The sequence below is a fragment of the Lichenostomus cassidix genome, chromosome 11, assembly GCF_008360975.1.
Source record: "Lichenostomus cassidix isolate B80296 chromosome 11, HeHo_3.0, whole genome shotgun sequence".
In the NCBI taxonomy this organism is placed as follows: domain Eukaryota; kingdom Metazoa; phylum Chordata; class Aves; order Passeriformes; family Meliphagidae; genus Lichenostomus; species Lichenostomus cassidix.
The window spans coordinates 8,177,203-8,205,017 of record NC_139492.1 but is presented as its reverse complement, the minus strand read 5'-3'; the positions used below and the strand labels follow the sequence as shown (position 1 = coordinate 8,205,017).

At 43.4% G+C, this 27,815-nt stretch overlaps 1 protein-coding gene across 2 annotated transcripts; it reads right to left on the bottom strand.

The window, feature by feature from the left end:
• Window positions 1–736: 736 nt before the first annotated feature.
• On the bottom strand, window positions 737–27,768 carry AMFR (autocrine motility factor receptor). 2 transcript variants are annotated; one of them, XM_085071757.1, is made up of 14 exons: window positions 27,399–27,768; window positions 25,840–25,932; window positions 23,852–24,016; window positions 21,912–22,064; window positions 18,597–18,637; window positions 16,796–16,928; window positions 16,111–16,244; window positions 14,358–14,468; window positions 11,352–11,542; window positions 9,603–9,706; window positions 7,549–7,683; window positions 6,815–6,898; window positions 3,728–3,912; window positions 737–2,264 (listed from the first exon to the last, which is right to left on the bottom strand). In XM_085071757.1, exons 1-14 carry the CDS (start codon window positions 27,618–27,620, stop codon window positions 2,120–2,122), a joined length of 1,896 nt encoding a protein of 631 aa, XP_084927883.1. In that variant the 5' UTR covers window positions 27,621–27,768; the 3' UTR covers window positions 737–2,119. The 2 variants fall into 2 exon arrangements, with proteins under 2 accessions (XP_084927883.1, XP_084927884.1); XM_085071758.1 differs by lacking the exon at window positions 27,399–27,768 and adding an exon at window positions 26,975–26,993.
• Window positions 27,769–27,815: the final 47 nt, after the last annotated feature.

Below are 27,815 nucleotides of genomic sequence, written 5' to 3'. Positions count from 1 at the left end.
GTGAAACTGAGGGGGGCAGGCGTAGGTGAGGAGTAGGAGGAGGTGGCTGGTGCACTGCTGCTGCCAACCAAGCCCTGGGGAACCAGGGACTCCTCACCTTCTGAGGAAGGGGCAGGAAACTGCTCCAGGACAGATGATTCGCACCTGTGAAGGTAGGTGGGCTGGGAGAGAACAGGTCAAGGTGGTGGACATAGCCCACAGCCAGGTCAAAACCCATCCTTGCTGCAGGCAACCCCTCTGTGGAGAGGGAGCTGGGATCACTCTGCATCATCATGTACAAAATGCATGGTTGGGTAAAACATCTCGCAGAAATGCAGCAAGAAGAAACTCATGGAGAGGTGGAGCCCTCAAGGATTTCTGTGCTGTCTTCTGCACTCCCAGAGGAACATCGACTGCTGCCTGGATCACAACCCAAACTCTGCATTGCCCACACAAACAATAGCTCTCCTCCATTCCACAGGCTGCCAGACAGCTCAAAACCCACCTGATTTTCAGTCCATTGAGACATTGTTTCTCTTTTGTTTCCCTGTTCACAGCACAGACAAATTCCAATAGTAATTACAACCCCACAACCCAAGGCTTAGGAGAACGTTCCCAAGCCCAGTGTTAGGTTTTGGTGCTCCCTCTTATCAGATGGAAAGGGGGAACCAACAGGGACCAGAGTGCAGGAACCCCATTTACAGACCAAACACACACCAGGAACATGAGAAATCACACTACAGAAATTTACAAACAATTTCCAACACTGATCAAGGTTTTATTTTTGTTTGGTTGGGTTTTTTTAACAATAAAAACAAAACAGCTGTGTTCTAGGCAAAACCAAAGATCTCAAAAAAATTTTTTGAGGTTTACTAATAGCATTGCAAGGTAAGGCTTCCCAAAGAGTTTTATTGAAATAAATTATTTTCACCTAAACATCGATGCAATTCCTCTCATTAAATTCACCTTCACCTAAAAAACAACAGTAAAAAAAGTTACCAACAATTCTAGATAATACTGGGCTCCTTCTAAAGGATGGTGAAACTAGAACTCACTCTTCAGAAGTTTAAAAATTAAGTCACTGCCATGTAAAATTCAACTATGTAAGCTAGCGGCGGCGGCGCCAAGGGGATCTCAAAAGTTCCTAAGAAAATCCAGGTTAGCACATTGGGCTGCAGCCAGCAAAGGTCCAGCTGCCCCCATTCCTCCAGTCTTTCTGAATAAACTCATGGTGAGGTTGTGGGGTTAAAAATGAAATAAAAAGCAAGATATTGGAGCGATCTCCGCGCCATCCCATCCGTGCTGCGCCGGAGTCCAGGACAGGCAGGTTTTACTTTCGACTTCCTTGGCTCATGGCAATGCTGTAACCTCGCCTTAGGTCCCTCTTCTTCACTCGATCCCCCTCTGTCCCTCGCTTGTTTCTGGACATAAAAGGCAAAGGAAAAGTGCAGCCCTGGGGATGAACAGAGACAGACCTCTGCCAGTGCAGAAGAGCCCAGCAACAGTAAGCTATTTTATGCTGGAATCGGCGTGAATCAGCACTTTGCTGCACAATTCATGAATTCAGGTTTTTCTGTGTTGTGTAGCCAACTTCATCCAGTGTAAGAACCTCCCAGCGACGCTCCCCCAGCCCTTCAAGCCGCCCTACGTAACACCCTTGGCTGCTGAAGGAACAGGGACTGAGGTGCCTGCTTGTCTAACACAGGGCTTGCTGCAAGCTTCTAAGCTTCCATCCCTCGGAGTTACTGCCCCTGATCTCGAGCAGAACATGCCTGTGCACTCCATGACCTGCAACCACAGCTAACTCAGAACACACCTCCCCCAGCCTCTGCTGTGCAGTCAGCCCCATAGCTCATGCCAGCTGCAGAAATCATGCCCGTGGTTTAGAAATTGCCTTTCGTTTGTGGAGAGAATCAACGTCACATAGAAAATATTACAAAAAAGGTTAATTTGTCAGCTGTCCAAACATTATTAGACCACATGCTTTATACAGCAGAGAGGCAGCCAGCTCACTCGGCAGCACAGCCAGCTGAACTCTGAAGAGACACCTTCTTGCTGGTATAGAAAGCGCAGGATTTTTTGTATTTAATTTATTTATTCAACGTTGCTCACGAGGAGGAGGAAGGAGGGGCAGCAAGCGCTAGGAGTTTTGCTGCATCTGAAGTCTCCGTTCAGCAGCAGCGGCGAGGGTCCTGCGGCGCAGGGTGACAGCGTCGGCTGTCGCTCCCTCGGGCAAAGGCTTCTCTGTGCTCAGCTCCTCATCGGAGGTTTTGTTTAAGTAACGCCTGAAGGGAAAAAAAGAAAAGATGAGTGAGCAGAACCTACTTTATTCTGGCTCTGAAAAATACATCCCTGCAGTCAGGGGGGGCTGGAAGGCAAACCAGCAGGAAAATGCCTGAATAAAAGTGCACACCAGCTATGCGCTCCTAAAAATGCCCACGTCACCTACAACAGGCTCTGCAGAGTTGGCAGAAGCTCTTAGGTTTTGTGCAAGATCCTTGTGCCTGTGGGAAGGAGCCAGTTCTAAAGGTCAGGGCTGTCCTCTCGACTCGGAGCAATTCACAGCAGGTGAGCTACTGATTCCCTGTGTTCCCATTACTCCACTCCTCAGCCTCTGGCACTGCCTACCACAACAAGGCACTCCCCAATGACAGTGGGTAAGCCCGTGACAGAAGGGGCACTAGGGCTGCAAAGTGTAAGGTAAGGCCAGAGGACAAGGAAGCTGCTGCCACAGTTAACGTCCCAGTGAATTTTACACTTTAATAGCAAAAAACCAGTAGTTTGAAATTTAACAGCTCTTCAAACCAGTAAACCAGAAAGTCAAAAATACTTTGTCTCCCTAGAAGACATTTTTTCAAACATCAAGGAAAAATTAAGTCTAGAAGCAAGTCTGTTTTATAGACTTGTAAAAAGCATCACGCTCACAAGCAAAATACGGCATTTTAGTGTGGAAAACAGAAGCAGCAGCAGTAGCCTGACAACACCAAAGGACCCAGAACTCGGTGAAGCTGTTATAGACCCTCTCAGCAGTGTCCCTGTGACACAAAGGAAGGGAAAACACTCGTTAAAAACACTACAAAGCTTTTTCTACATCACTGAAGTGCTTTTCCTTCTCTGCTTAATCAACAACTGGATGCTAGTCAGGGCCACCAACATAACTGGAATACCAGTGAAGAAGTTGAATTCTACGTGTAACAGCTATTACTGGTTGGGCCAAAAGAAACAATTCAAGTTGGTCCCTCTCTTTTCAGCTGCTGACTGGCTGGTGTTCAGCTCTTCTGGTGAGGTCTAGTAAGGGTCACCTGTCAGCTCTGTGCTGCTTTGGGCTCTGTATTTGGGAAATATGGTGTCTGACAGGAATTTCAGCTGCAAGAGCACAGGCAGTGAGGGCTGACACCTGTGGCAGGAGCCAAACTGAAGACTACTAAAGGACTCGGCACAAGTAACCTTTTCACACTTAGTACTTGCTCAGACTAAAGCCCACTGAAGCTGGAAAAATCAGCCTCTGATTTCAAAGAGCTTTGGATCAACTGCCTAGGAGGCTGTCTGCAGGTTGGGGCACATGATGTTATTTCAGAGTTGGGTTTAGTAGTGTCAAACAGCATCCTGAACCTGCTGTGGCAGATGTATTCATTCCTCTTACTGCTTTTCACATCAACCCAGGCTCTCAGTGGTCCCAATCCATTTGAAACCCATTCTGGGGGACTCCACCTGAGTGGCCAGGCTGGAATTTTAGGAAGGAACGTACTTTCGAGCTTGTTGCAACAAGTCCTCCTTCCGCTGAACCAACATACGCTGCCTTTCGTCAGCTGACTTGGAAAAGCGACTTCCCCTGGCCTCAAAATCTTCTGCTTCATTAGGTTCTGCTTCCATTTCACTGAATTCCACCATTTCTTCCAGTCTGGAGTTCAGTTCAAGTGGCACTCTCTCGGTCTAAGAGAAAAGGAAATAAGGCATAAGTCTTTGCAAAATCTGGGCTTCTTTGCATCAAAACAACAAGCTACAAAGAACTGTCGCTTTCTGAGGCACTGGAAGAAACCAGAGTCTCACCTGCTGTACCCAATTCCCTTGGGTTCCTTTGAAAAGCCCAGCCAAAAAACAGAACAAAGATATTTCAAACCATGCTCAAAGATCCTGTATCCTATAATGCTGTATCTTTCATACCATGTTTGAAAGTAATGTCGAAGACAAACAGTAATTACTCATAATTAATGCTCTCTGAAAACGGGGCATTTGAAAGTCAGATTCTGCAGCTGACTTGACAAGGGATGCAACAGTAAAGAGTTGAAAAAGCAGAAATCCACATACTAAGGAAAGAATAACAAATGTATTTGCAAAGATTATTTGTGCTCGAGAAGGGAATTTATGAGGCTTCAGTTCACTGGGTTCTGCAGCGCCCAAATTATCCTGTTTTAGACTGCTGGAGCAAGGCTGGCAAATGTCCCAAGCACCGTGTGCCAAGAAAGGAGCTGGCAGCCCCCACATGGCACCTCTCCCCTCTGACAGCCAGCTGATAACACTAACACAAAAACTGAGCTGATGGATGATGGCACTGGGTACAGCAGCATAGGTGAAACAGCACATCCTGATCACACCCTGTCATACAGGATCAGATCAGTCCTGCCATGCAGAACCACAGTCATAGCCAAGTGTGGCGGCATCAAGAAGCAAATCACCTCAGGAAAGGGCTGAAGGGTGTAGCCATCATTTGATATCCCAGAGGACGACTCAGGCAAGTGGGATGCTCCAGGGAAGTACTGGCCAAGTCAGCTCCTACTGCCTGGTTTTGGGCCTTTGGCAGAGCTGCCGAGGAGCCCCGATGGCCAATTCCATGGGCAGCACAGTGGGATGGTGGGATTGCTGCTCCAGCCCAACAGCCCAGATACAGCAGTATCACAGCACAACACACAGGTTTAGGCAGCTGATGTGCAAAACAAGTTGAGTCATCCCAATGCCCTAGAGACAGGCCAGTAACGCCATCTCCCTGGCACAATGCCTTCAGAGAGCAAACACCAAGACAAATGTCACTTCCCATTAGGGAGGTGAGCCAAGCAGGAATCCCAGAGCCCAAGTCAGTGCAGTACGGACACTGCAACCTCAAACACAAGTATGGGTGTTCAGCCTCTCTCAGCAAAAACCCCAGTGCTGGAATTTACCAAAGGGCTCCAGTACCACACACATGAATGTGCTGGGATAATGTGGGGCACCACTGGACTGCCTAAAGCACTGCCACATCCCTGAGGAGGGAGGAAGAGCCCCACAGAATGATCCCATGGATTGTACCTGGGGCCAAGATGACCGTGGCAGACCCATTGGAACAGGTATGGAACAACTCAACTGCTGTTTCCAATTGTCACACAGGCAGGCAGGGAAAAGGGAAGCTCTGCTGGGGGAAGCAGTGAGAAGGCCACTCATTGCAGTCAATGTTCAGACAAGATCACTTGTTTTTTGCCCTGGGCCATTTGTATCAGAAGATGCAGGTTGGCTCACCTAAGGTCTGGGGGCTTATTGTAATGTTATGAAGATTCAAAGATCAATACCCAGAGCCTGATCCTCTATCTGAGCACAGGAACTGTTACCAAGGAGGTTTTAGAGACAAAACTATCACAACTAATTGCAGTAAAGATAATGACAAGCCTCAGTAATGTAACAGATCACAGATGCAGAAGTCCATATACTACGGAAACTACTCCTCTTTCAGGCTCCAAGAGAAAAAGTTTCATGAAAGTCAAGGATGCTTCAGAAGTGTTTCTAAACAGCCAACAAGTACTTAAGCAAGGAAGGGAAAATGGGATAGGGATGGAGAGGAGGCAGAGCATTATGCACATCAGTAGAAGCATCAGCATTCCAATGCACAGCTGGAGAGAAGCACAATGCACAGTGTCTCACTGAGGGTACAGGCCAGGACTGACAGAGGCTGTCAGTATTGAGAGCATTATCTCACAAACCTGTAACACGATTTATACCATGATGGTGCTCAGAGATGCCTCACAACTACCATTACATTATAGCAGCACTTAGTCCCCAAAACCACAAGCTACAACTGGGGAAATAAAAAAACAAACAGTCATTATCTCTATCTTAAGACCTTTGAACTTGAAGTAGAATGAAGTCATAATATGACATAAGGCACTAGGAAAACCAACACTACTCATGAAAAAGGTTTCTTTTATTTGAGAACCTTAGCTGCCCTAGGAAGTGTTATTTCCAACAAGCAGAACTGATGGGTCTGGCACCTGCTGCTGGAGATCTACAAAGACTCACAGTGGGTATGCTGATTAAAAATAAATAAATAAAAAATTAAATGCTTGTAAAACTTATTCTAAGGCTGCAGCACAAAGGAACTAGACTTTCCACAGTCTCTCTCGGAGGCTGTCTTATAAGGTGTGAAGAAGGTCTATCAGTCCACAGTTTGGAAATTCAAGTCACACTCGGAGGAGATGTGAGATTTTTGCAACACAAAAATACTCCTCCTTTTAATGGAAGTGTTTGGAGATGTACAGAATGGGAATGAGTAGAGAAAGGGGAAGAGCAAAGCACTCTGCTCTTCATATTCCACAGATGGGCATGTGCTCACCAGACATGAAAAGAGACATGATGATCTTCTGTTCTTTGTACCATTTGAGAGCCCTTTCCCTCAAAAAGGAAAAAGAAAAGCAGATAATCCTCTACAGGGGCACCATGCTCATATCTGATTTATCAGCCTCACTGTGTTAGCTCTGGTGTGAAATGCAAGGAGGAGCTGCCACCAACCTGACCTGGTAAAGAACCAAAGGCACCTACCAGTTCATGCAGCTTCTAATTGTGCTTTTTGCCCATTTTTATGCCAAATTACCTGTGTGACAGTTCCAGTATCCTCCTGATCAGTACTGTGCCTTTCCACAGAGTTGTTCAGTGCAGGTCTAATGCTATCTGCACGCTGAAATGCAAACATCATGGGTTTAATACAGTGTGGGAAATGGCAAAAAACCCCAAGTTCTTTGAACACATTCAAACTCTGCCCTCTGCCACATCAGGCGTTGTGTTCAATTTAGAAACAGATAAGTTAGCAATAAACAGAATGCTCTGTGTTGAAAGAGAATTCTCTCTGCTTCCCCACACGCAGACTCCAGATAACAGTACTCTCTGATGTGCACAGAACCAGAATTCAATATTCTTATTAACAGAAACATTGTCCCCAGACTGCTTTACTGAAATCTGCTGGCACTAATTAAGAACAAGGCATCATTTTGCCGACTTTCTTTGCAGAAAACCTTCCTAAGTGGTACAATTCAATTATCTGTCAGCAGAGAAATCAACTGGAAACGTTCTAAAAGCTCTGCACAAGAGAGACCGGGAAGAGCTGCTTTAACTGAGCAAATATTTGTCTCTTGTCTAGCTAGGATATTTTCAATATATTTTTGGTACATGACTGAATACACTGCCTTTACAGAGATTTAAACAAAGGGGAAAAACAAATCTCAGCTTCACCAGTGCTTCAACTTGCTTCATTCCCCTCACTCATTATTAACAGGCTCAGTGCTGTGATAAGAAAGAAAGTAATTTTAGGTGCACAGTCTTATGACTCACCTGTGTGGGGAAAGGCACCTGGATGCGCCCTTCTAGGATGTTGTCAGTGGTGATCTCTACAGAACGAGTTAGCTGCAGATCCTGCAGAACTAAATGATAAGGAACCTGAGGGAACATCTCCTGAATCTGATGGGCCTGGAGAAAGCAATACAGTAGATATCAGCAGTAAATAGAAGTTAGTTGATAAGTACGTCAACAGAAAGAGATTAAAAATATTATCAGCTCAAAGATGCTGCTTATGATAAGCAAACCCACACAGAGAAAGAAAAGAGAAAGAAAGCCCATGCTGGCATTGACTTACAGGGCAATATGCTGCCTCCACTGAAGTCAATAGCAAAACTGCAGCTCCTAGGGAGACACCACATGGCCCTGAACGGTGCCTGTAGATGCACAAAGGCTTCAAAAGCGTCTCAACCCTCTTCTAATGACAGCCTTTTTAATAAAGATCTATACAAAACTCATGGGTGACTGAAAGTTAACACCAGGAAGACAAAAACCAATTTTGCTTTGTGCCAGATTGGTTCCAAAATGGTACTGATAAGGACAACTCACTACCTCCAGCCACCCTGCCTACAAACCAGTTTAATAGGGTCTGAAAACTCAAGTGAATTAGACTGAGTTGTCAGGGAACTATTAAATCCAAATTAAATAAGTAAAGGTAAGACAGCAGACAAATAATATGCTTTTAGAGTAGAACAACTAGATTTCATTAAATATTAAAATCTCTATTTTTCACTAATGCCCAAAGTCATGGGGGGCAGGGGAGAGTGAGAACAGCAATAAGAAAAGAAAGGTGGAAGGAGTTTTGAGAGCCAAGCAAAAACCATGCACCAACTGACAGTGAGTTCCAACACAAGCAACTACTGCAAACCTAACTCTCCATTGTACTAACTTGTGACCAAAACAACTGATTTAGCATTTCGGGCTCTGGCTTTCCACTCAAAATAGTTCCCTAGGTTTTTGTTCAGTAACACAAAGGAGAATTTCACTTACTTTCTATTAAAAATGTGAAGCACTTTAATAATTTGCTAACCTGAGCTTTTCCATTAAATATAAGCCTTTCCATTTTGATATAAGCTGCTACTGTACTTTTGATAATACACAATCCTAAAAAACCATTACTCATCCTTAAAAAAAGCCAATTTGTGTCACTGTGTCCAATAAAAGAAAAATTAAACTGACCTCAGATGGAGAGTTCCTGCATATTTAAGTAATAAATTATCTGCCAACACCTTAATGCTCTCTGCCTGCCCTGCCTCAAACACCCTAAAAACAGTGGCCTTACCCTGCTGACATTTAAACACAAGTAAAGGCTATGGGAAATATCTGATATTCAGAAAATTCCATCACTTCCATGAGACACCTCAATGAACATTTATTAACACAGTATAGAACACAGTAGCTTGAAGAACTCAAAAGAAACAGCACTTCTCAAAAAAAAAATTAAGTGTTTTATCAGGCCACATCCTTTTCTTTTTATAGCACATTAGAGTGTTAATGGATGAATTCAAAAAATTTGGAATTTCATCTTCTACACTTCTATCATCACCATGAATCAGCAAGAGCTGAGGGTGCTAGAGAGTGCACCTCACACTGACAAGACACTGAAACTGCTATCTTGAAGCTTAGTGCTATTAAGGACTAAAAAACAAATCAAAAGCTATAGAATGAGTTTGATCAGCTACCACTTGACCAACAGCTAAATCCTCTGGCTGCAGACTCACACTCTTTGGTGCTGCAAGTTGTCAGTGAAATACTGAAAAAGAGCTGAAGAAGTTGCACTAAGTAAGCTGAGAAAAAGTGTCTGTCTACCCAGGAAGTACATGTTGTTCTTCCACCTAATTAACCTACCTCCAGACCTGTTCTTTTATGCTGGCACATTCAAACCCTAATACAGCCCCAACTTCACTAAAATTAAACTTCCCACACTCCAAAAAACAGCTTTCATGTAGAATCTAACCACTGTTTCAACTTCCTTCCCCTCTATGTTCTCCATCTCCATGTAACCCTTTCCCCTACACAACACAAACAGGAAGGCTGAGGTGCAGGCTTACCATAACATTGAGCTGGGAGTTGCTGGCTTGTGCAATTCCTAGGATGTTGGTGGTGTGCATCACTTCCACAGAAAAACTGGGCAGCCAGCTGGCAATTCGGGAGCCTGGGAGTAAGAAATCACCAAAAAAGTCAAGAAAGAGTGTGAGGATCTCAACAGGCCAAGTACTTCTACGTGTATTTAACATAAGTCTTCGTATTCCACAAGGTTTGTACTGGGAGTTCTGCAGTACAATCTATCCCTATGGTTTCCCAAACATGGAGATGGCTGGAGTGAATCAGGAACTGCCAATATTTTCTTCAAACACACTATCATAGTGGTTTAACAATCTGGGGGCTGGAAAAGGATCAAGGAAACAACACATTCTTGTTTTCTTTTTTTTAATGTTCCTATAAAAGTGCAAACTAATTTAAAATAATCCAGAGTCAAATCTAGTTCTGGAATATATGAACAAATCCAGCAATTTTACAAAAAAACAGGACAGCTTATAAGCAATCTGAACCCAGGCCCAAAATGGGTCATTACAGGAAATATTAGTTCAAAGGGACACAGAGTAACTGAACAAAGTGAGTGCTGCAATCGAGTGCTTCAGCTCAACAGAATAGGGCACATGGATGCCTCCTCCTTCTGTGCCACCACTTAAATAAACACAGGCTTTGGTCTATGCCACTTCTTCTATCTCCATGGCAATTCTGCAGGTCTCCAAGCCACAGCAGAGCACTGGGGAGGACAGTCATAAAAAAAACAGTGTTATGCTAAATATAAATGTCCTTTGGAGACCTAAAGCACCCCAAAAGAGGAGGCCATGCAGAAGCTATCAGCCAGTCTCAGTGTACCTGGAAATTGTCTGACCCTTCTCTGCCCCCATTATTCTCCCCCCACAATTTCCAAAGATTGCAAAACAAACACAGATGAGGAACAGGTCACTATGTACATTTGCAGCATCTCAACTGCCTCATGGGAGCTCAGCAAAGTCTAGCCCAAAGTTGAGTATTTGCTCAACTGAAATCTACTGAGAAGCATCAAGACTACCATCAAAACCTGGGAAATTGTGGAAGACAAGCACACACCAATACCAAAACTTTAAAAAAATCTGGAAGACAAGCAACATCAACTGTCTTTTTCAAAACAAATTGTCTCCATACACAGAACATATCATGGCCTGGAATGACATCTGCTTTGTGAGTATTTGTAACACACTACTAAAAATCCCCAAACATGTAAAACTGTTGTGGTTACATAATCCCTTCTGAGACTAATCTTCTGCACCTAACTAGGCATCACAAGTGTCTCATAAATTGAGAGGCAAATGGACTTCAGTCAACCACGCATTAGCTAGGGCATAGGGGAAAGACTGACTTTTAGACTGCACCACAGAGGGCTTTTTTTTTCCTCTCTCTGTCACTGATTAACCACCACATGGTAACAAAAAGACACACAGGAATTTCCCATTCTGCTTGTCAACATGGTACACAATAAATAAATGCCAGTAATTAAAGCTGCTGACCACAACAAATCCAGAAAAAGGCAGCACTTGTACAAAAACTTTCAAGAAATCTCCACAGCCCTGGCAAACCTCAGAGGCACATCTGAGCTCTTGCAAAAGAACCATCAGAAACACAAAGGTGTTTGACAAACAGAAGCAGAGCACTGTTTAAGGTTCAGCTGAAGCACAGACAGAATTCCCTTCAACAGAAGGCTGCTCTCTTTATTTGGGCAACAGCAGCGGATGTCAACCTGCTCAGCTCACCGTCAAAGTGGAAGAAGTGATTGTGGTGGTTCAGGCGTGGTCTGCCTTCTGCTGCAGCCACAGGGACCAGGTTCTCATCCAGGTTCTCCCTTTGGTGATCCTCCCTCACGTGATGGCTGTCAGTGATATTAAGAGACATTCTGCACGTGGGACAAGATGTGTCTTGTTCCAGCCAGGACCGCAGGCACGAGCTGACAGGAAAACAGTAATACTGTGGTGAGCTTGCAGTGTTCTTCCAAGACACCACTATCACAAGTACATCAAGCAGCTGTAGCATATTCTGTACACAACATCAATACACAGACTGCTCAGAGATATCTTTGATGAGCTCCTGATGACTCTGGCAGAGGTTTCCTATTTCTTTCAGCTGAAAATACTCAAGTGTTCCCTTTTTATAAACATGCAGGCAGATTTATCACAAACTTAAAACACTCTCCAAGCTTGCTGTCCCTCTAGCCCAGAACAAGCAAGTTTTGCCTGGAAGGGAAAAGGAAACATTTCTTTTCTCTCACCATTCCCAACTGAAAAAGGCAAAAACCAACTGGACACGTAGTTAATGTATCCTGACACATTTTCATAGCAGTTCTGCCTGTGATGAGGCAATGGCACCTCCATTGTTTTCAAGTAACTTTTTAAAATATCAATACCCAAACCACAAAAGTCAGTACCACTGCAGGAACTGTCTAAACAGATTTATTAATACTAACAATTTTGTACCATTACAATCCTGACTTAATTCTGAGTATTTGCCGTCCCGCAGAAAGTGAGAAGTGCTTGAAACACAGCTTGATTCATGCTGATACAACCCAATTGCAATATTTGTTCAAGTTAGACCTAATTTTCAGCGTGGAAGAACTGAATTCCACAAGGCTGAACACTTCTCAACACTGTAATACATACTTCACATTTGCAGGGTGAGATTTTTCCAGAAGTTCTCCAAACACTGTAGAAAGTTAAATGCATACAAAAAGATCAAATAAACCTGTTCCCCAAATTGTGTATTTGTAAACAAAATGAAGGCAAAGATCACAGGTTTGGGCTGACAGAGCAAGGGAAAGCCCTAATTGCAGGACTATAATGAAGTCAAGGATACAAGAATTCTGTCCAATTCCTGAAACTTTGCCCAAGTGTTTTCCACCACATTGCAATGGAGGGATACACAGTGATGTGCTTCCCAGAAACAACCAAAGCACCGCAGTAAAATTCTGCTGCCTTCCACCACCTTGGTCACCAGCACAGCCAGCATGTTGGCACCGGCAGTGCTGTCCAATGTCACCTCCCTGACCACAGGAAAACCACCCTGCCCACAGCAAACTCAAACCTCTGCTAGAGCTGTACTCCAAAGGTCACTTGGGAAACACCCAGAGTTTCCCAAGCTGCCACCATGCTGCTGCTGCTGCTCCTCAACAGCTCAACAGCTGAGATGACAATCCCATGTCAGCTGTGGTCACACCCATTGTGTACCACACAGGCAGAAGGGCTTGGTCACCCACAGCACCTCAGAAGGAGGAGGGCCAACACCAGGTCAAGGCTGACAACTTTTCAGAGCAACAACTCTTGAAATTGCCTGCTTCCCAGAAGGTAAAGGAGGGAGTTTCAACATGCCTAATAGATTCAGACACCTACTGCCATTAGATTTCCTTAGTATTTAGGCACAGGGTTGATCGAAGCAATGTAAATCTTCCCTGCCACCTTCTCTTCCACTCCAAATAACTGCTGGTTAAAAAAAAAAGTCCCACGTAATTAAGAATGGACACAGTGTTCAGCCTGTTGACAAAATCACCAGGCTTTTATGAGGAAAGAAACCACTTTCAGGTTGTAAATAGGGTTATTAGTTACATCTGGTTTTATATGCAAGCCATTCACTGTAAAATGTTCTCCCCCTAAAAGCAACATGGAGTATAACTTGCTTCAGAACTGTAATTGCTTCAGAAAAAAATACAAAAAGATCCTTTTAAATACAGAGAAAATGCCTTTCTGAAGAGAAGACCCTGGGCTTCTCAAGTGCTCAGCAGGTGATTAAATATTCACATGATTCAGTAGCACTGGAAGAGGAGTTTCTGCTATGGAGGCACATTATCTCATTAGAGACTTCTTGGAACACAGATAAATATTTATGGCAAGGTTTGTCATAAATGACAACAAATTAGCACACAGATTACAACCTCTGGTTTGACAGTTACCAGAAAAGTAAAAAGCTATTTACAGAAACTAACACCACTGGGACAATTTAACTGACCTGTATATTCATCACATGGCCTTCCAGAAATGCCTGATTCAATCCCTGTATCTCCTTTCATATTTAAGCACAGGCATGAAAGTGTAAGCACTGCTACAAAAGATCCAAGGAAAGTCACATCCAGCTCAGCACACTGTGTCCACAGGCATCTGCTACTACTCACTACTGAATGAGCTTCAGAAGCAGTGTATAGCCAGATCCTTTGGCCAAAAGTCTCCCTCTGCTAAATACCAGCTGCTTAGGGACCATTTGTGCTGATTTGGTTAACCTCTTTTACAGCCTTGATGGACTCATTGCCCCTTGAAACTACAGCTTCAGACCTGGCCTCCACAATTGTCCTGGGGGACTCACCACCATCTGAGGATGCACTACATAAAAATATTCCCTGTTTTCTCCATAAAGCTGGTATCTGGAAGGTACTTATGGATCCAGCTCAAATTTTTCTCTTCACCTGAAAAATCAACACAACCTCCACACAACAGACCTGCATTTGAGAAACTCAGCAGTAGCTATCCACTAGCTGACATGGTGTACACTCTTGGTTTGGGGGAAAAGGAGTTTCAGCAGGTGGAACAACTCAAACATGAAAATGACTGGAGTGAACAGGACTTGTACTTTTTAATCAGAAGCAGACTAAGATGACCCAGGCAGCAAGCACCCAACAGCTCTGCTAGTAGTTTACTTGTCACCCCACTGTAAATATCAGCCATGCCCATCTATCCCTTCCCTTCTCAGCTGGGTGCACCCTCTCCAGCCCAGACACCTACTTGTGGAAGAGGTGGCCACAAGGGAGTTTACGTGCAGATTGCATGGAGTCCCAGCAAATGGCACAGTCATCATTGTTCACTGCCAGCTCCTCTGGCGTTGCGACTGCAAACCTACAAAGAAGAAACAGGGAGACACAGAAAAAATTACTATACAAGCTCAGCATGGCTTCTTCTCCAGAGAATCCAGCACTGAGAAAACCTTACCCTCCACGTTAACTGATCATTAAGAGAGCTATGCAGGTTTGTTATTTTTTTGCTAACTCAGGCTAAACTACAAAGTAACACACACACATTCCTCTGATACCTTTGCAGGCACTTTTTTCGCACATCTCCTCATACATCCTAAATGCAAAAAGCTTTGACTTAGTACCTTCCAAGAGACAATTATACGATCATTTTGTTGAGATCCTTAAATTATAATCTGTATAGATTTGGCTTATGTCATTTTTCTAAATGAGTTTTAATAGCTGTACCCATTAGGTTGTCTCTTCGGGATCATAAGCATTTATGGTCTGACTAATTTTGGCCTGTGACTCTGCCATTCCCATTTGCCTTGACTTTTTTTCCCTTTTTTTAAGCGACAGTGCCATGTAAGCAGTTACTACAGAGTATCCACACATGGACAGTATAGAGATGAGTGGTGTAACAACATTTCACAGCACTGCTGGTGTGGAATGTACTGAAGTGCAACCACATTAAAGGCAGCTGCCAGTGGCAGCTTCAGAAGGAAGCTAGAATGTGTTTGTTCCAACACAATCAGAACGACATCAAGTCATTCAGACAAGAAGTTCCACATGCAACTCAAACAGCTTTGTGAGCAGCTCAAAGGGGTTCAGTGGGTTCATCTTATTGAAAAAAACAATGAGTTGTGGATGAACTTAATCATGTAGCTCTTAACTTGATATCACAGCCATTAAATGACTTTTCAAAAAGAGAACCTCAGGAATTTGTAGACAAGTCAGCCTTCTCCATCTGGACTACAGCAGGAGGAATCAGAATTAATCAAACACACAGAGGCCCAAAATTAAAACAGTACAGTGAAGTACAGAGAGTAAGACTCCCTGTGGCTCTTAAAATTTTTAAGAACATAGCTGAATTTTGAAAACACTGGATCAGAGATGCAGTACTATCTAGCACAATACTAGGCTTTAGCAGGCCTCCCAACTTCTCCATATTGCCTCACCAAAAGGGAATGGACTAAAGTACTGCCAAGGTGCTCTCAGCTCCACTACAAGTACAGAGTCTGTTTAGAGTTGGCTTCAGATTAATAAATACATAGGTAAAGCTAGGCAGGTGTAATTAATAGTTTAATTTCATTTCAGTCAGTACACAAATAGTATGGCCTGTTGAAATTAAAAGCATTGATTTCTACCCCAGCCAAAGCTAATATTTGACAACTGAAACAGGCAGAAATCTGCAGAGCTTCTGTCATCCCACTACGGTAGTATGCAAGAGAATACAGGAGAAGAAATAATGGACAGGGGAGTTCACTTTTTGCCACTTAATACATTACCAGTAATACTGCCATTATATCTGTTATACACCTGTTAAAACCAGAAAGAGTGTCCCCAGTAACAAATAAAAAAGGGTAAAAGCACACTCTAAGTGTAGAGACATAAGGGTCAGGTTTGCAAAATTGCATCTGTCCTGCTTACACCATGCCACTGTGTGTCAAAGGAAGTAAGTGAACTTCTTTGTCAGGATCCTCTCTCCTAGATCTACATCACAATTGCAGAGCAAGTAAGGGGCTCACCTGGCTTCCATGTTTCCAACCACACGCAGGTAGTTCTTGTGCCGCCGAATTCGCCGCTGCACCTCGTGGAACAGGTAGCGCAGCTGCATGAAAATCACCAGGCTCGCCATGGACAACCAGATATTGCCAAACAGCTTGGGAAAAAAAACCAGCAGGGATTAGATACAAGCACCATGGGAAACAAGAAGCTGCATCAGAGCTTAAGAGACAAAGAAATCGAGAAGCCAGCCCTGAAGAATTTCTCATTTGTTGGGTTCATTCAGACCAAGCACACATGTTCAAATGTATTACCACTATTACCTCTGCAGATACAACTTTGGCAGCACAGGATTTATAATGAGGATAAACTGTATTCAGTCCTGTCCAGTTTAGCATCCCCTGCTGCCAGTGAAAATAATCCAGTCTGATATTACTCAATAAAAAAGCTAATCAAACACCTACTAAACAGATAATTACACACAGTAGTTAATACTCCTTAACAAAGTTATTTGTGATGACTCCAGCTACACAGGAGGAGAGAATGCCAGAATCCCCACTCTGTATTTTCATCTCTATTTAAGTAACTTTTCTGTAATACCTGGTTTCTAAAATAAGCAAAGTAAAAAAACATATAAAATACGTATACCCAATGCCCTTTACTTTAAGGCCAGTCTATTTGTTCAGCATTATGTCCAGTATTTCATACCAGCATATGAATATGATGCATCAAGTCCAAGGAAAGCAGAGTTAACTCCATGACAAAATCTGTGTAGTAGACGTAAGTTCCTTTGCCCTCCCACGTTCCTTCATGGTTGAGATCCCAGAGATGAACTACATATCTGCAAGAGTGGGGAAATTAACATTATTCTTATCTTTTTTGTTAAATAGCATATCTATAATTCACACTATTTTGTCCATTTTTCAAACAACTTCTGGATATGGATTCTTTGCCCTTGCTAGGCCCTGTGCCCACAGTCTGTGCTTTTCCCAGGGGGACTTCTTTTAATGTTACTGGTTTCAAACATTTTTAAAAAGTAAAAAGCAGTCAATGCTTAGCCCACACTGGCACTGCAGACACTGCCAGCTGACAGAAGAGATGCAGCATTTGCTAAAAACTACTTCATGTACCAAAAGTCAGCCTGAAGATTATTGTAACTACAGAATCCCATTTTTCAGGATGTGAGGTGTTTCTCAGGTGAGTCATTACAGCTTGGTGTCAGACCTGAAATGCTAACAGTGGCCTGCACAAAGAAGCTCCTTTGCTACACACAACGTCCTGCATATGCACACACAGGTGTGTCACAGTGCACATCCATGTGACTTTTTCAAAGCCAAACTTTGAGAGACCAAGACCTTAAAACAAACCCTGCAGAATGGCATTAGTAGCATATATATCAACCCTCATGCAGCAGCACCCATGCACTTTAATCCATGCCTCAAGCTATCAGCACCCACTAAAGCTATCCATACATAGCAACCCCCATCTGTAAAAACATTCTTAAAATGCTTCTATGCATATTTAATCCTTTGTCCTATCCAACATATCTGCCAGCTGTTTACTAGCTGGCTTTAAAATAAATGTTCCTGTAACTACTTAAACACCAATACAATATTTTATTCAAATAAAGGCTTCAGGATAAGATACACACATCACACAAATAAAACAAAAAAAGTCAATTGTAAAACTTGTGCTTAAAAACAGCACAGGCGAAAGTTAACCACCTTTGCTCATCTCACAGAATCCTGCAGTGGTTTGGGTTGGAAGGGATCTTGAGGATCATCTCATTCCAACCCTCCCCTTGGTTGCCTCATCCAGTCAGGCTGTAACCACTTCCAGGATGGGGCATCCACAGCTTCTCTGGGCAACCACTCACTGTGCCAGTGACTCAACAATGTCACAGGGATGATTTTCTTTTTCCTCGTATCTAATCTAACCCTGCCCCCTGTCAGTTTGAAGCCATTCCCTCTTGTCCTATCACTCCATGCCCTTGCCCAAAGTCCCTCTCTAACTCTCTTGGAGCCGCTCTAGGTAGTGGAAGGGGCTCTACAGTTTCACCAGAGCCTTCTCCAGGCTGAAAAATTCCAGCTCTCTCGGCCTGTAGCCATGGCACGTACTCCATTCCTCTGAGAATCTCTATGGACTCTTCTAGACTTGCTCCAACAGGTCCACATCTTTCTCATGTTGGGGGCCCCAAAACTGGATGCAGTATTCCAGGTGGGGTCTCAGCAGAACAGAGCAGAAGGGCAGAATTCCCTCCCAGGACCTGCTGCCCACACTGTGGAGATGCAGTCCAGGATGTGGTTGAGCTTTCTGGGCTGCAAGCACACATTACTGGGTCACGTCAAGCCTCTCATCCACCAACACCCCAAGCCTTTCTCCTCAGGGCTGCTCTCAATCTCCAAACATTCATTTGCAATCCAGTGAGGTAATTACATACACCTCTGACACCAACATGCTATATGCACTGCCTTCCTGAACAACCACCCATAAAACATAAGCTACTCACCGTAAAATCACATGAGCAGTCCTGACTGTCACCAGCAGAGACTGCAAAAGAGGAATTAAAAAACATACATGTTAACAACATTCTGGCAGGGACAGTAGTTCAGATGCAGGAGCTCAAGGGCAAAAACACAAAATGCATTTATTGCAGCTTAACAAGTTCCTGTGAACCAACAGTGACTGTGTGCACAATATACCTGTGACAACCATAAAGCTTATAAATAAACATGGAAGAAATTGTTCCCAAAGACATGATGCTATTAGAGCAGCCACTAGTGTTACTGTCATTTTTCCCAATCACACAGGACATACTGCGTTTTTCAATTATTTTCACTCAGCAAGTGTTGAGACCACAATCCCACCAACTACCTCTGCTCATCCCACTTCTTAAACAAAAATCTGGAAGAACTGAATTATGACAGAAATTTGAGGAAGATAATTTCAAATAATTCCCCCTCTGCTGAGATGTAAATGCTGCTAAAGTAACTTCTCTCTTTAATCATACTTACATTTCTAGGCTAAGTACACAGGAAAAAACTGAGTATATCAGAAAGTGTAAGATCAGAAGTGCAAAGGCAAGTCACCAAAAAGGTAACTACATTTTCATGGGTTCTTATCATCTAAGAGATGCTCTTAGATCCCCTCTCTCTAATCCATCAAGCCCACAGCGCTCCATCGCTTCATTCTATCCTCACAGTGAAAAAAAACAGACATGCTTCCTCCAGAGACTGCCCACACCACCCTGTAGTTAGCAGGGGCCAAGCGACACTGAGATGCAGAGGATTGCAATGAGCAACTGAAACCACTTCTGTGGAACTGGTCTGATGGCATGCCTTCAGCGTAAGTGCTACAAACAGGACAGCAGAACTATAAAAACCACTAACTTCCCAATGTAGCAATAAGCCAGTTGGTTTGAATCATTTTTTCCATCTGTAACAAGCACTCTTAAAATGCTTCTATGCATATTTAACCCTTTGCAATACCCAACATATCTATCAACTGTTTACTAGCTGGCTTTAAAAAAAAACGTGCAACAATAGACAGACTGAACACTGCTTGCTATACTATAATTATAAAACACCATATATTAAGGCAAAAAAGATTAATGTTTACTCAAAAATACATACAAGGCCTTACTCAACTTTCTCTGGGCATTTGCACATTTCACATCCACCCTTTGCAGTAAAGAAAATGCTGACAAGCAACAGAGAACAAGGGGAAGTCTACCTAAAACAGAAGAAAAACATCTATATTGCTTTACTGAAAACCCTGAGGCATCAAGCTAAATCAATGTTTGCAGTAGAGAGATTAATAGTTTAATGTAACTTAATGTAATTCATTCACACTAATGGAATAAACTTGGCAGAGTTCCTCTCGAGGAGCATCATACAAGCCACCACCAGGAAAACATCTCTGTCTGAAATATTTAATGTTTTTTGCTCAGAGCTTGAAGTCTGCCATGAGGTGTCACTGCCAGTACCAATACAGAAAGAAACCTAAATGTTTTATTCCACTCACGTGAATGCTGGCTATTAAAATCAAGGAAACTATTCATGGTTGCCCAGTCCATACAGGGAATATTTAAAACGTTCAAAAATGGCAAGGTATTAGACAGTCTCCTATGAAAAAAAATTAAACAGACTAGAATTCTTTTGTTTAGAAGGGAAGGCAGCAAAAAGACAGCAGAAAGGATGGTAAAATCACAAATTGTATGAAAAAAAGTAAACGGAATAATTCTTTATATATTTTTATGACAAATGTATTTGATGACAGCTAAGGACATTATTCCCTGCCCATGGCAGGGGTGCTGGAGCTAGCTGATCTTTAAGGTCCCTTCCAACCCAAATCATTCTGTGATTATCAAACAGAAGATTCAGAACAATTCAAAGAGAACTTTCGTGTACACAAAGCCAAGCAAATATGGAATTTGTTGCCTTTGGATATTACAGAGGCTGACAAACAAACAAGTTCAGTGAATGATCAGATGACTTTCCAGTGTACATCTGGGGCTACCAAACCTAACAGGCTTGTGCAGCCCTCAGCTCAGAAATGTTCTCAAACACCAGTGGCTGTAAGCAAAATTAGGAGACCCTTCCTTCTACATTCCCCACAAAATTGCTCACTGCCCACCAGCAGCACAGCAGGGGATCCACAGCTTGTCTGGAAACCCCACACTTACACTGACTGAGCCACTCCCTTGTTAATCAGCACACAGAACAGCTCCCATCAAAATGAAAAGCTGGACCACATCCTGCATCCCAAAACACTTACACTACCACACAGCACAGCGCTAAGGAGGCAACACAGTCACCACAACACTCCCTGACAAACTACCCTGAGCTGGTGCAACGCTGATAATCCTTCTGCCAAGCCAAGATAAGAGACATGACACCAATGAGACCCCACCTTTTAGAGACACTTAAATCTTCCAATACCCTTCCACTGTTTAATTACAAATCTGGTCTAGCACATTCTCATATTCAGGGAAATATAAAGCAACATATTAAATAACTGAACTGTGATGTGACAAGCATCATATTCTCCTATCATCAGTTGTTTTCCTTCCTGCTCCCTAACTCCAAGTAAGAATTCAAGATAGGGGAAGAAAAATGAATTGTACATGTTACTCGTTATCTGAACTAAGAATGTGCTAATGTGACATACTTGCAATTATATTGGATTCCTCTCCTTTGTATAAGATTATCGCTTCCTCAGGCAGAGTGCAACAACCCACCACAACATCAAAAACATACTGATGCTCACTCCAGAAATATATTGATGTTTACTCCACAGTGCAAAGGGTTCAGGAGTGCACAAACACGCCTTGCTCATCTCAGCTGAGACACAACTCATTACACAAACATAACCAAATCCCACCAGTATGCCTTAAGGAAAGGATGTTAGTTTCTTCTACTGCTTTTGGAGAGACATGAAATAGGAAATATACAGCCTCAAAAGAGAGGCTGAAGTGCACATTATACTTTCATACACACTCTCTCCCTCTCTCATGCGCCGTTTCACCAACCATTCTAGCACTGCTCATGAAGTACAATCATTACTTTTTCATAAGCTGTCATTTGATTTCAGCATCATTTTATGGGTTTATCCTATCATTATTTTCTTCAGAATAAGATTTTTTTTCAGGGTTAAAGGCTAAAGAGAGAAAGCATGCCAATCTGGCAACTTCTGGAAAACAGGGGAGGATTTGTTTGTGTCTTTCTTATGGGAATTAAAAGCAAATCCATGGTGTACCAGGATACCCCCAAGTGAGGAGTCAAAGGTAAAGCAGAAACCACAACACATACGAAGGAAATCTCACCTCTGCTGCCATGAAAGCCAACGTGTGCACACCATGGGTGTAGCCAACAACTCCACAGACAACTGCTAATCCACAGCAGGACAGGAGCATGGCTATGAGCAGGGCCAGCACTCTGATGTGGCTGCTCATGGGTGTGGTAGGAGAAAAGGAAAGCTGCAACACAAATACAGAAATACATGATAGGTTTAAAGGAGTACTTCATCCACCCTGCGTTCCATTGTCACCTCACCAAACAAGACTGCATTCAGGAAAACCTTTTGCTTCCTAGCATAAAACCAATTTCACATTGCAATGTAGTAATAAATTACAAAGAATAAAGCTAAACCCACACACCATCCCAAAGCCTCATTCATGTTATGTCATTTACATTTACTTTTTAACAACCAGTGACAATTTTTTTATTTACCATTATTATGATTATTTGACCTAATGTTTAAATCATCTGTGCAAGAAAACCAGAGACACAGTAGTTTCTGCACCAAATCCAGAGCATCTGCTTAGGATTAGTATGTCTTTAGAAAGACACCTAACCTAATACACAGTCTTTGAGCAATGTTTTGCCAATTTTTCACCCAGCAGCTGATATGAATTTGTCCAGCTTGGTTTTCCATCCTCTAGCTCTTCCATCGTCATTGTCTCCTGGAAGACAGAGATATCTACCCCAAAAAATATTTAAGCTGCAGCTAGAGACTGCTGGACACTCTATTGAAAATCAGCTGTCTCATTCAATAGCATGCAAAGTGTGTTAAATGTCTAAACTACCTTAACAGAGGGCTACACCAGGTATGTCTAAATCAAAGGTGACCCAAGGGGACATTGGTCCATCCTCTTTTTTCCAAGGCAGGATGAGGAAGAACAGGACAAGGAAAGAAGAAGTTGCCCAAAGCTTCACTCTGGTCTGATTAGCAAAGTTGATTCCCATGCTTTGTTTTTAAATGGGTTCTTTCTTACTTCTTTGTATCTGGTTCAGCTCCACATGCCCCTATCTTTGCAATGCAAATCACACAAGTATAATTTGTCCAAGCAAAAAATTACTATGCATACTTTGAATGCAAAAGGAATATAATAGGGATTTGCTCCCACGTGACTTTTGCTCGTTCACAGCTTTCTGAACAACACTAAAAATACCAGATGACTGCCCTGTTCACTGCTGTATCAATTTTCCTAACCCCAGCCAATCCAGTTTAAAGTTTAAGTGCTTAGTTACCTGAGAATTAACAGGCCTTACTGGACACTGTTGAAAAAACAACAACAAAAAAACTGCAAAACACAGATCTGCCAAAAAGAAATTCATGGATTCAATTTAGGTCAAACTTCTATTCCAGGAGAGAGGAGCATAGGAAAATGCAGGCCCATTATAGTTTAAAGGCCAAGATTTGCTGTCTAAATTACAGTTCCTTCTTTCTTACCTAGCCTTCAATTTCTACATCTTTACTGAATTTATTCCTGGTATTAATAGAAAGTGCAATGTAGCTTAGAGAGAAAATTGCACTGTATATTGTAAAGACACTGGCAGTCAAAATTCAGTATGTCTAAGTGAATGTCAAACCTGAGTATAGAATCTGCAGAAGCAGGCTCCATGGGCCAATCCTGAATAGCACCAATTTAAGGGATGTTCTGTTGTTAAGATGTCTTTACTAAGGAGAGCTATGAAGCCATCTCATGCAGTTATGTAATAGTAATTACAGGGCACATATAAGGAGCAATTTATTAAAGAAAATAAGTATCTTCAGCTCCATTTGTCTCATGGGAAAACTGAAGGAGTAAGATTGACATTGCTCTTTAAAATAAGTATTTGAAGCTACTGGGAAGTGCACGTGTTCAGCACTGCAGGGTGGGGAAAAGGTCTAAATGATCTGTTTGTATGTTATCATGAGCCAGTGCCTGAATCAGAAACAGAATTTGCATGTCCCAAAAGACAACCCTTAATCAAAACTTACATATTCAAAGCGATCCTTGCAGAGCTGAACCATTAGATGGAGAAACACAAGTCCAGAGAACCAGAGGCACCACATCACCACTTCTTCCACTGTCTGAACATTCAGCACACCAAAAATGAAGATGAACTTGTAGAAAATGAAATTCCAGAATTTATCCTTCAGATGCTGTAATGGAAGATACTTGGTTACTGTAGTGAAAGCACTGACAATCCACACACAGGGGAGAGAAGGAGAAGAAAAGAGAAAAAGAGAAAAGCAAATGAAAAAAAAAAGATGCAAGTAGAAATGCAACAATAGGTCAGCTAAAGTCTGCTGCATACACATCTTCAATAGTATTTGTTACCCTTAGTAAATTAAGAAATTAATTAATAATATTAGCAGACCTGAGTATCTATCTAGTCTTTTGTATCATGGCAGCATAACTGTGCTACATAGCACACCATGCAGTTTCCTACCATACTCCTAAAACAGTACTCAGCACAAACCAAGTCTGATCTCCATTTGTTTCTTCATGCCCAAGTTACTCAGCTATCAGGCAGCAAACACAAAATCCTCTCTGCTGGAAGAACTGCCACAGTTATTCAAGATGCCCAAATTGCCTAACACCTTGCTTCCAAAAACCTGCCAAAAAGTATGGATGATTAAGAAACGATGACAAAGTCTGTTCTTAAGAATCACAATGCCTACTGTGGAGAATGAGATGGATGAGCAATGAAAATAAAACTATTCCCACACACATGAAGTATGAAAGAAACAATATGATGTTCTTGAGCAGCAGACAGTAAGGCAGCTTGGAGGGGATAAAAAAAATTTATGAAACAAAATGTTTTGTTAAAGAACACGATGAAATCACTAGGAGTTTAGTTAAGACAGGCCCTGAATTTCTTCATGATGCTGCTGTTTTGGGCTCGCCAGTACTAATAATCAGTTTTCCTCTGTATGACAACTGAGGCAAACTCCCACCGTCCAAACACAAATGGATCCTCACTGCTACTGCTTTTCACTTCAGTTTTCAGGCAGAGAACATCCTGAAAATCATCACTGGTTAAAATTCCACATCCTTATAGTCAACATGGATTGGAAAGAAAATCTAGCCCACTGCAGTTTGATAGTGCCTTAGTTTTAACATACCACTCAGACTCTATGGGGTGTGAATTACAAATACAATAGGCTTTGAGAGATCCATGGTTATTAATGAGGCTTTGTGTGCCTCAGTTATGCATGTCAAAAATCATCATGGCTTGATTCCTCCTAAAGAACTGCATTGATAAGACTTCCATTTTTCAATATGTGAACACATTCCAAACCACTGCTACTGCATTTACACAGAGCAACTTACGCATTTGCCTTACTTTAAAAAAAAATATAGAGAGATACTATTCAAGGTCCTGCTTCGATCTTCTGCAGGATCCTGTTTTCAAAAACTCTGGGCTTTCATGGCTCCCTTGCTGAATTTTTAACATCCCCGGGTAGCCAAGAGCAGGACTACACAGCCTCAGTTTTCAGTCCTGCTCACCTCCTTTCTCTGGAGATTTTCCTGCCTACTCCCTCTTAAACCTGAATGCTGATAAACCTTCCACTCAGTGAATGAGGAAGGAAAGCACTTCTCCAGCAGTCAAGGTACAAAACAAGAGGGAACTCAAGACTGCCAGTGCTGACAACTACAAAATGCAATGGAGAAATGCTGCCAGGTGCAGACAGGATAGAGATGAATACGTTACAAGAATTTTGAAGTGAGGCGCACTTGTAAGAAATCTGACAGAGTTCATTAAAGAAATGGGATTTTCAAGTTGACTGTGGGCTTATAAAATACAACAGGAAAAATTCCTTTAGAAATAAACTGGAAACTTGTGGCTGTGGATATACAAGCTAACCCAATAGTAAGATTTATGTTGTAAAATTTACTTTTCTTGTGCAGTTTCAGCAATTCCATATAGAAAAATCACATCATTTGTCAAGTTTCACAGTTTCCTTGTTTGCTGTCTCACCTGCCTCTCGCTGACACGAAGAGGACCAAACACCATACACTGGATTAGCTTAGCAACCAGCATCAGAAAACAGCATGCAGTGTTCACTAGTACCTGCAAAGAAATAAAACAGTCAGCGACAAATACTTTTGGCCTGTTTAGAAGGAGGGAGAGAAGAGGAATGGATGAGTCTAACAAAACCTGCCATTGTTCACAGAACAGTATTAGCTGCTTTTTTTTTTTTTGGTGAAATTCAAGCCTAGCGTCTTCCAAGACACATGAAGTAGCTGATAAGTCACATTACTTTTTTTTTCTAGAAATACTAACACAGTCAGTTTGATTCAGCAGTACAGCCAAGAAACTGATCTACCTCTTCAAAGTAAATTACTTCATACAGATTAGCAAATTTCATGAAGGAACATGGGGACATAAGAGATCACCAAGATGCTCATTTTGTTTAACATATGGCAGATGAGAAAACTCCAGTTTGAATCTGTCGTTACAGTAAGAGAATTCAGAGGTTGCCTCAAAACATGCTGAATGGCACACACCCCTTCAGTAACAACACTGCTTGAGGCTTTCTTGGGAAACTGCTTTACAGCAAAGGAGCAGAAAGCAGAACGCATGGGCCTGGGAAAACTGCTATCTCACATTTGGCAAAGGCACTTGTAATTAACTTTTGACCTAAGCAGGATGCTAAAAGGGCGAGAAGGTGGATGATGAAGAAGCCTCACCCTGTCATTTCCAAAGGACATACAATAAACTTTTCCAGGACTCTTAACTTAAGGTCCTGAGACCAGGTTTCAACAGAATGACTGTGTATGGTATATTAAAAAATCAGCACCTCAGTCAATCAGGGATGTTGTGAAGCAGATTTCCAACTACTGCCACGTTTGAGGGACAGACAGATGAAAGTTCAACTGCAACAACTCAGCAAAGCTTCCAATATCCCCTTGTTGAGCCTTAATTTCAACTACAAATCAATGAGCCAAAATTCATAAACCATTATGAGGTTTGGGTTTAAACAGATACAGAATTTTTTTTCCTTAAATGGTGAGAACGTTTCCTCTTACCTACAAGAATTTAAATGCTATTTTAAAAAAAAAATAAATTAACGCATGTAAGGCTTTGGCTCGAATACGTGACAGTCCCTTACTCAGATTTCTGGCAGAGCAGGTCGGGCAGTGCTTGGCGAAGCTGAAGCCCAGCACTCGCCTGGGACCGCGGCAAACGCTCCCAACAGCTTCTCCCGAGACCCCCGGGCAGGGCGAGCGCGGGGCGCTCGGGGAGAGCAGCACAAGCCGCGGGCTGAGCTCCCGGGGCGCTCGGCTCCAGCGCTGCCCCACCGCCCCGACCGGGCAGGAAGGGAAGCGGCTGCGGAGGCGGCCCGGGGCGGGCAGGGGGAACCCAGCCGAGCCCCCTCTTTATTCCGCGAGCAGTTTTCAAACAATAACGAAAACCTCCCCCGGACCCGCCCGCCTCCCCCGGCCGCGGGGAGGTGCCGGCAGAGGCCGATCCCGATGCCGATCCCAGCCCCGCAGGCCGCGGGCCCGCAGGCCCTGCCGCCGCCCCGAGCTCACCCAGACGCAGAGGCTGTCGGAGAGCAGGTAGTAGGCGACGTCCAGGGCTCGCGGGCCGGCGCAGCGCTGGGGCTCGGCCGGCTCGCTGCCCGCCGCCCCGCCGGGCGCCTGGCTGAGGGCGCGGTAGGCGCTAAGGCCGGCGCCCAGCAGCGCCAGGGCGCTGAGCGCCGTGTAGGTGCGGAGGCTGGGCCAGGGGAAGCGCTCCAGGAACAGCAGCGGCATCGCGGAGCTCTCGCCGCCGCCCGGCCCGCCGCGCTCCCCCGGCTCAACGCCCGCCCCGCCGCCCCTCCCCGGGGCCGGGCGAGCCGCCCCCGCTGGAGAAAGGAAAGAGACCGGGCCCGAATCCCCCGCCCCAGCTCCGGGCGCCGCGTCCGCCCGTCACCCCGCGCGCTGAGTCACGGCCGGGGCGGCGCTTGC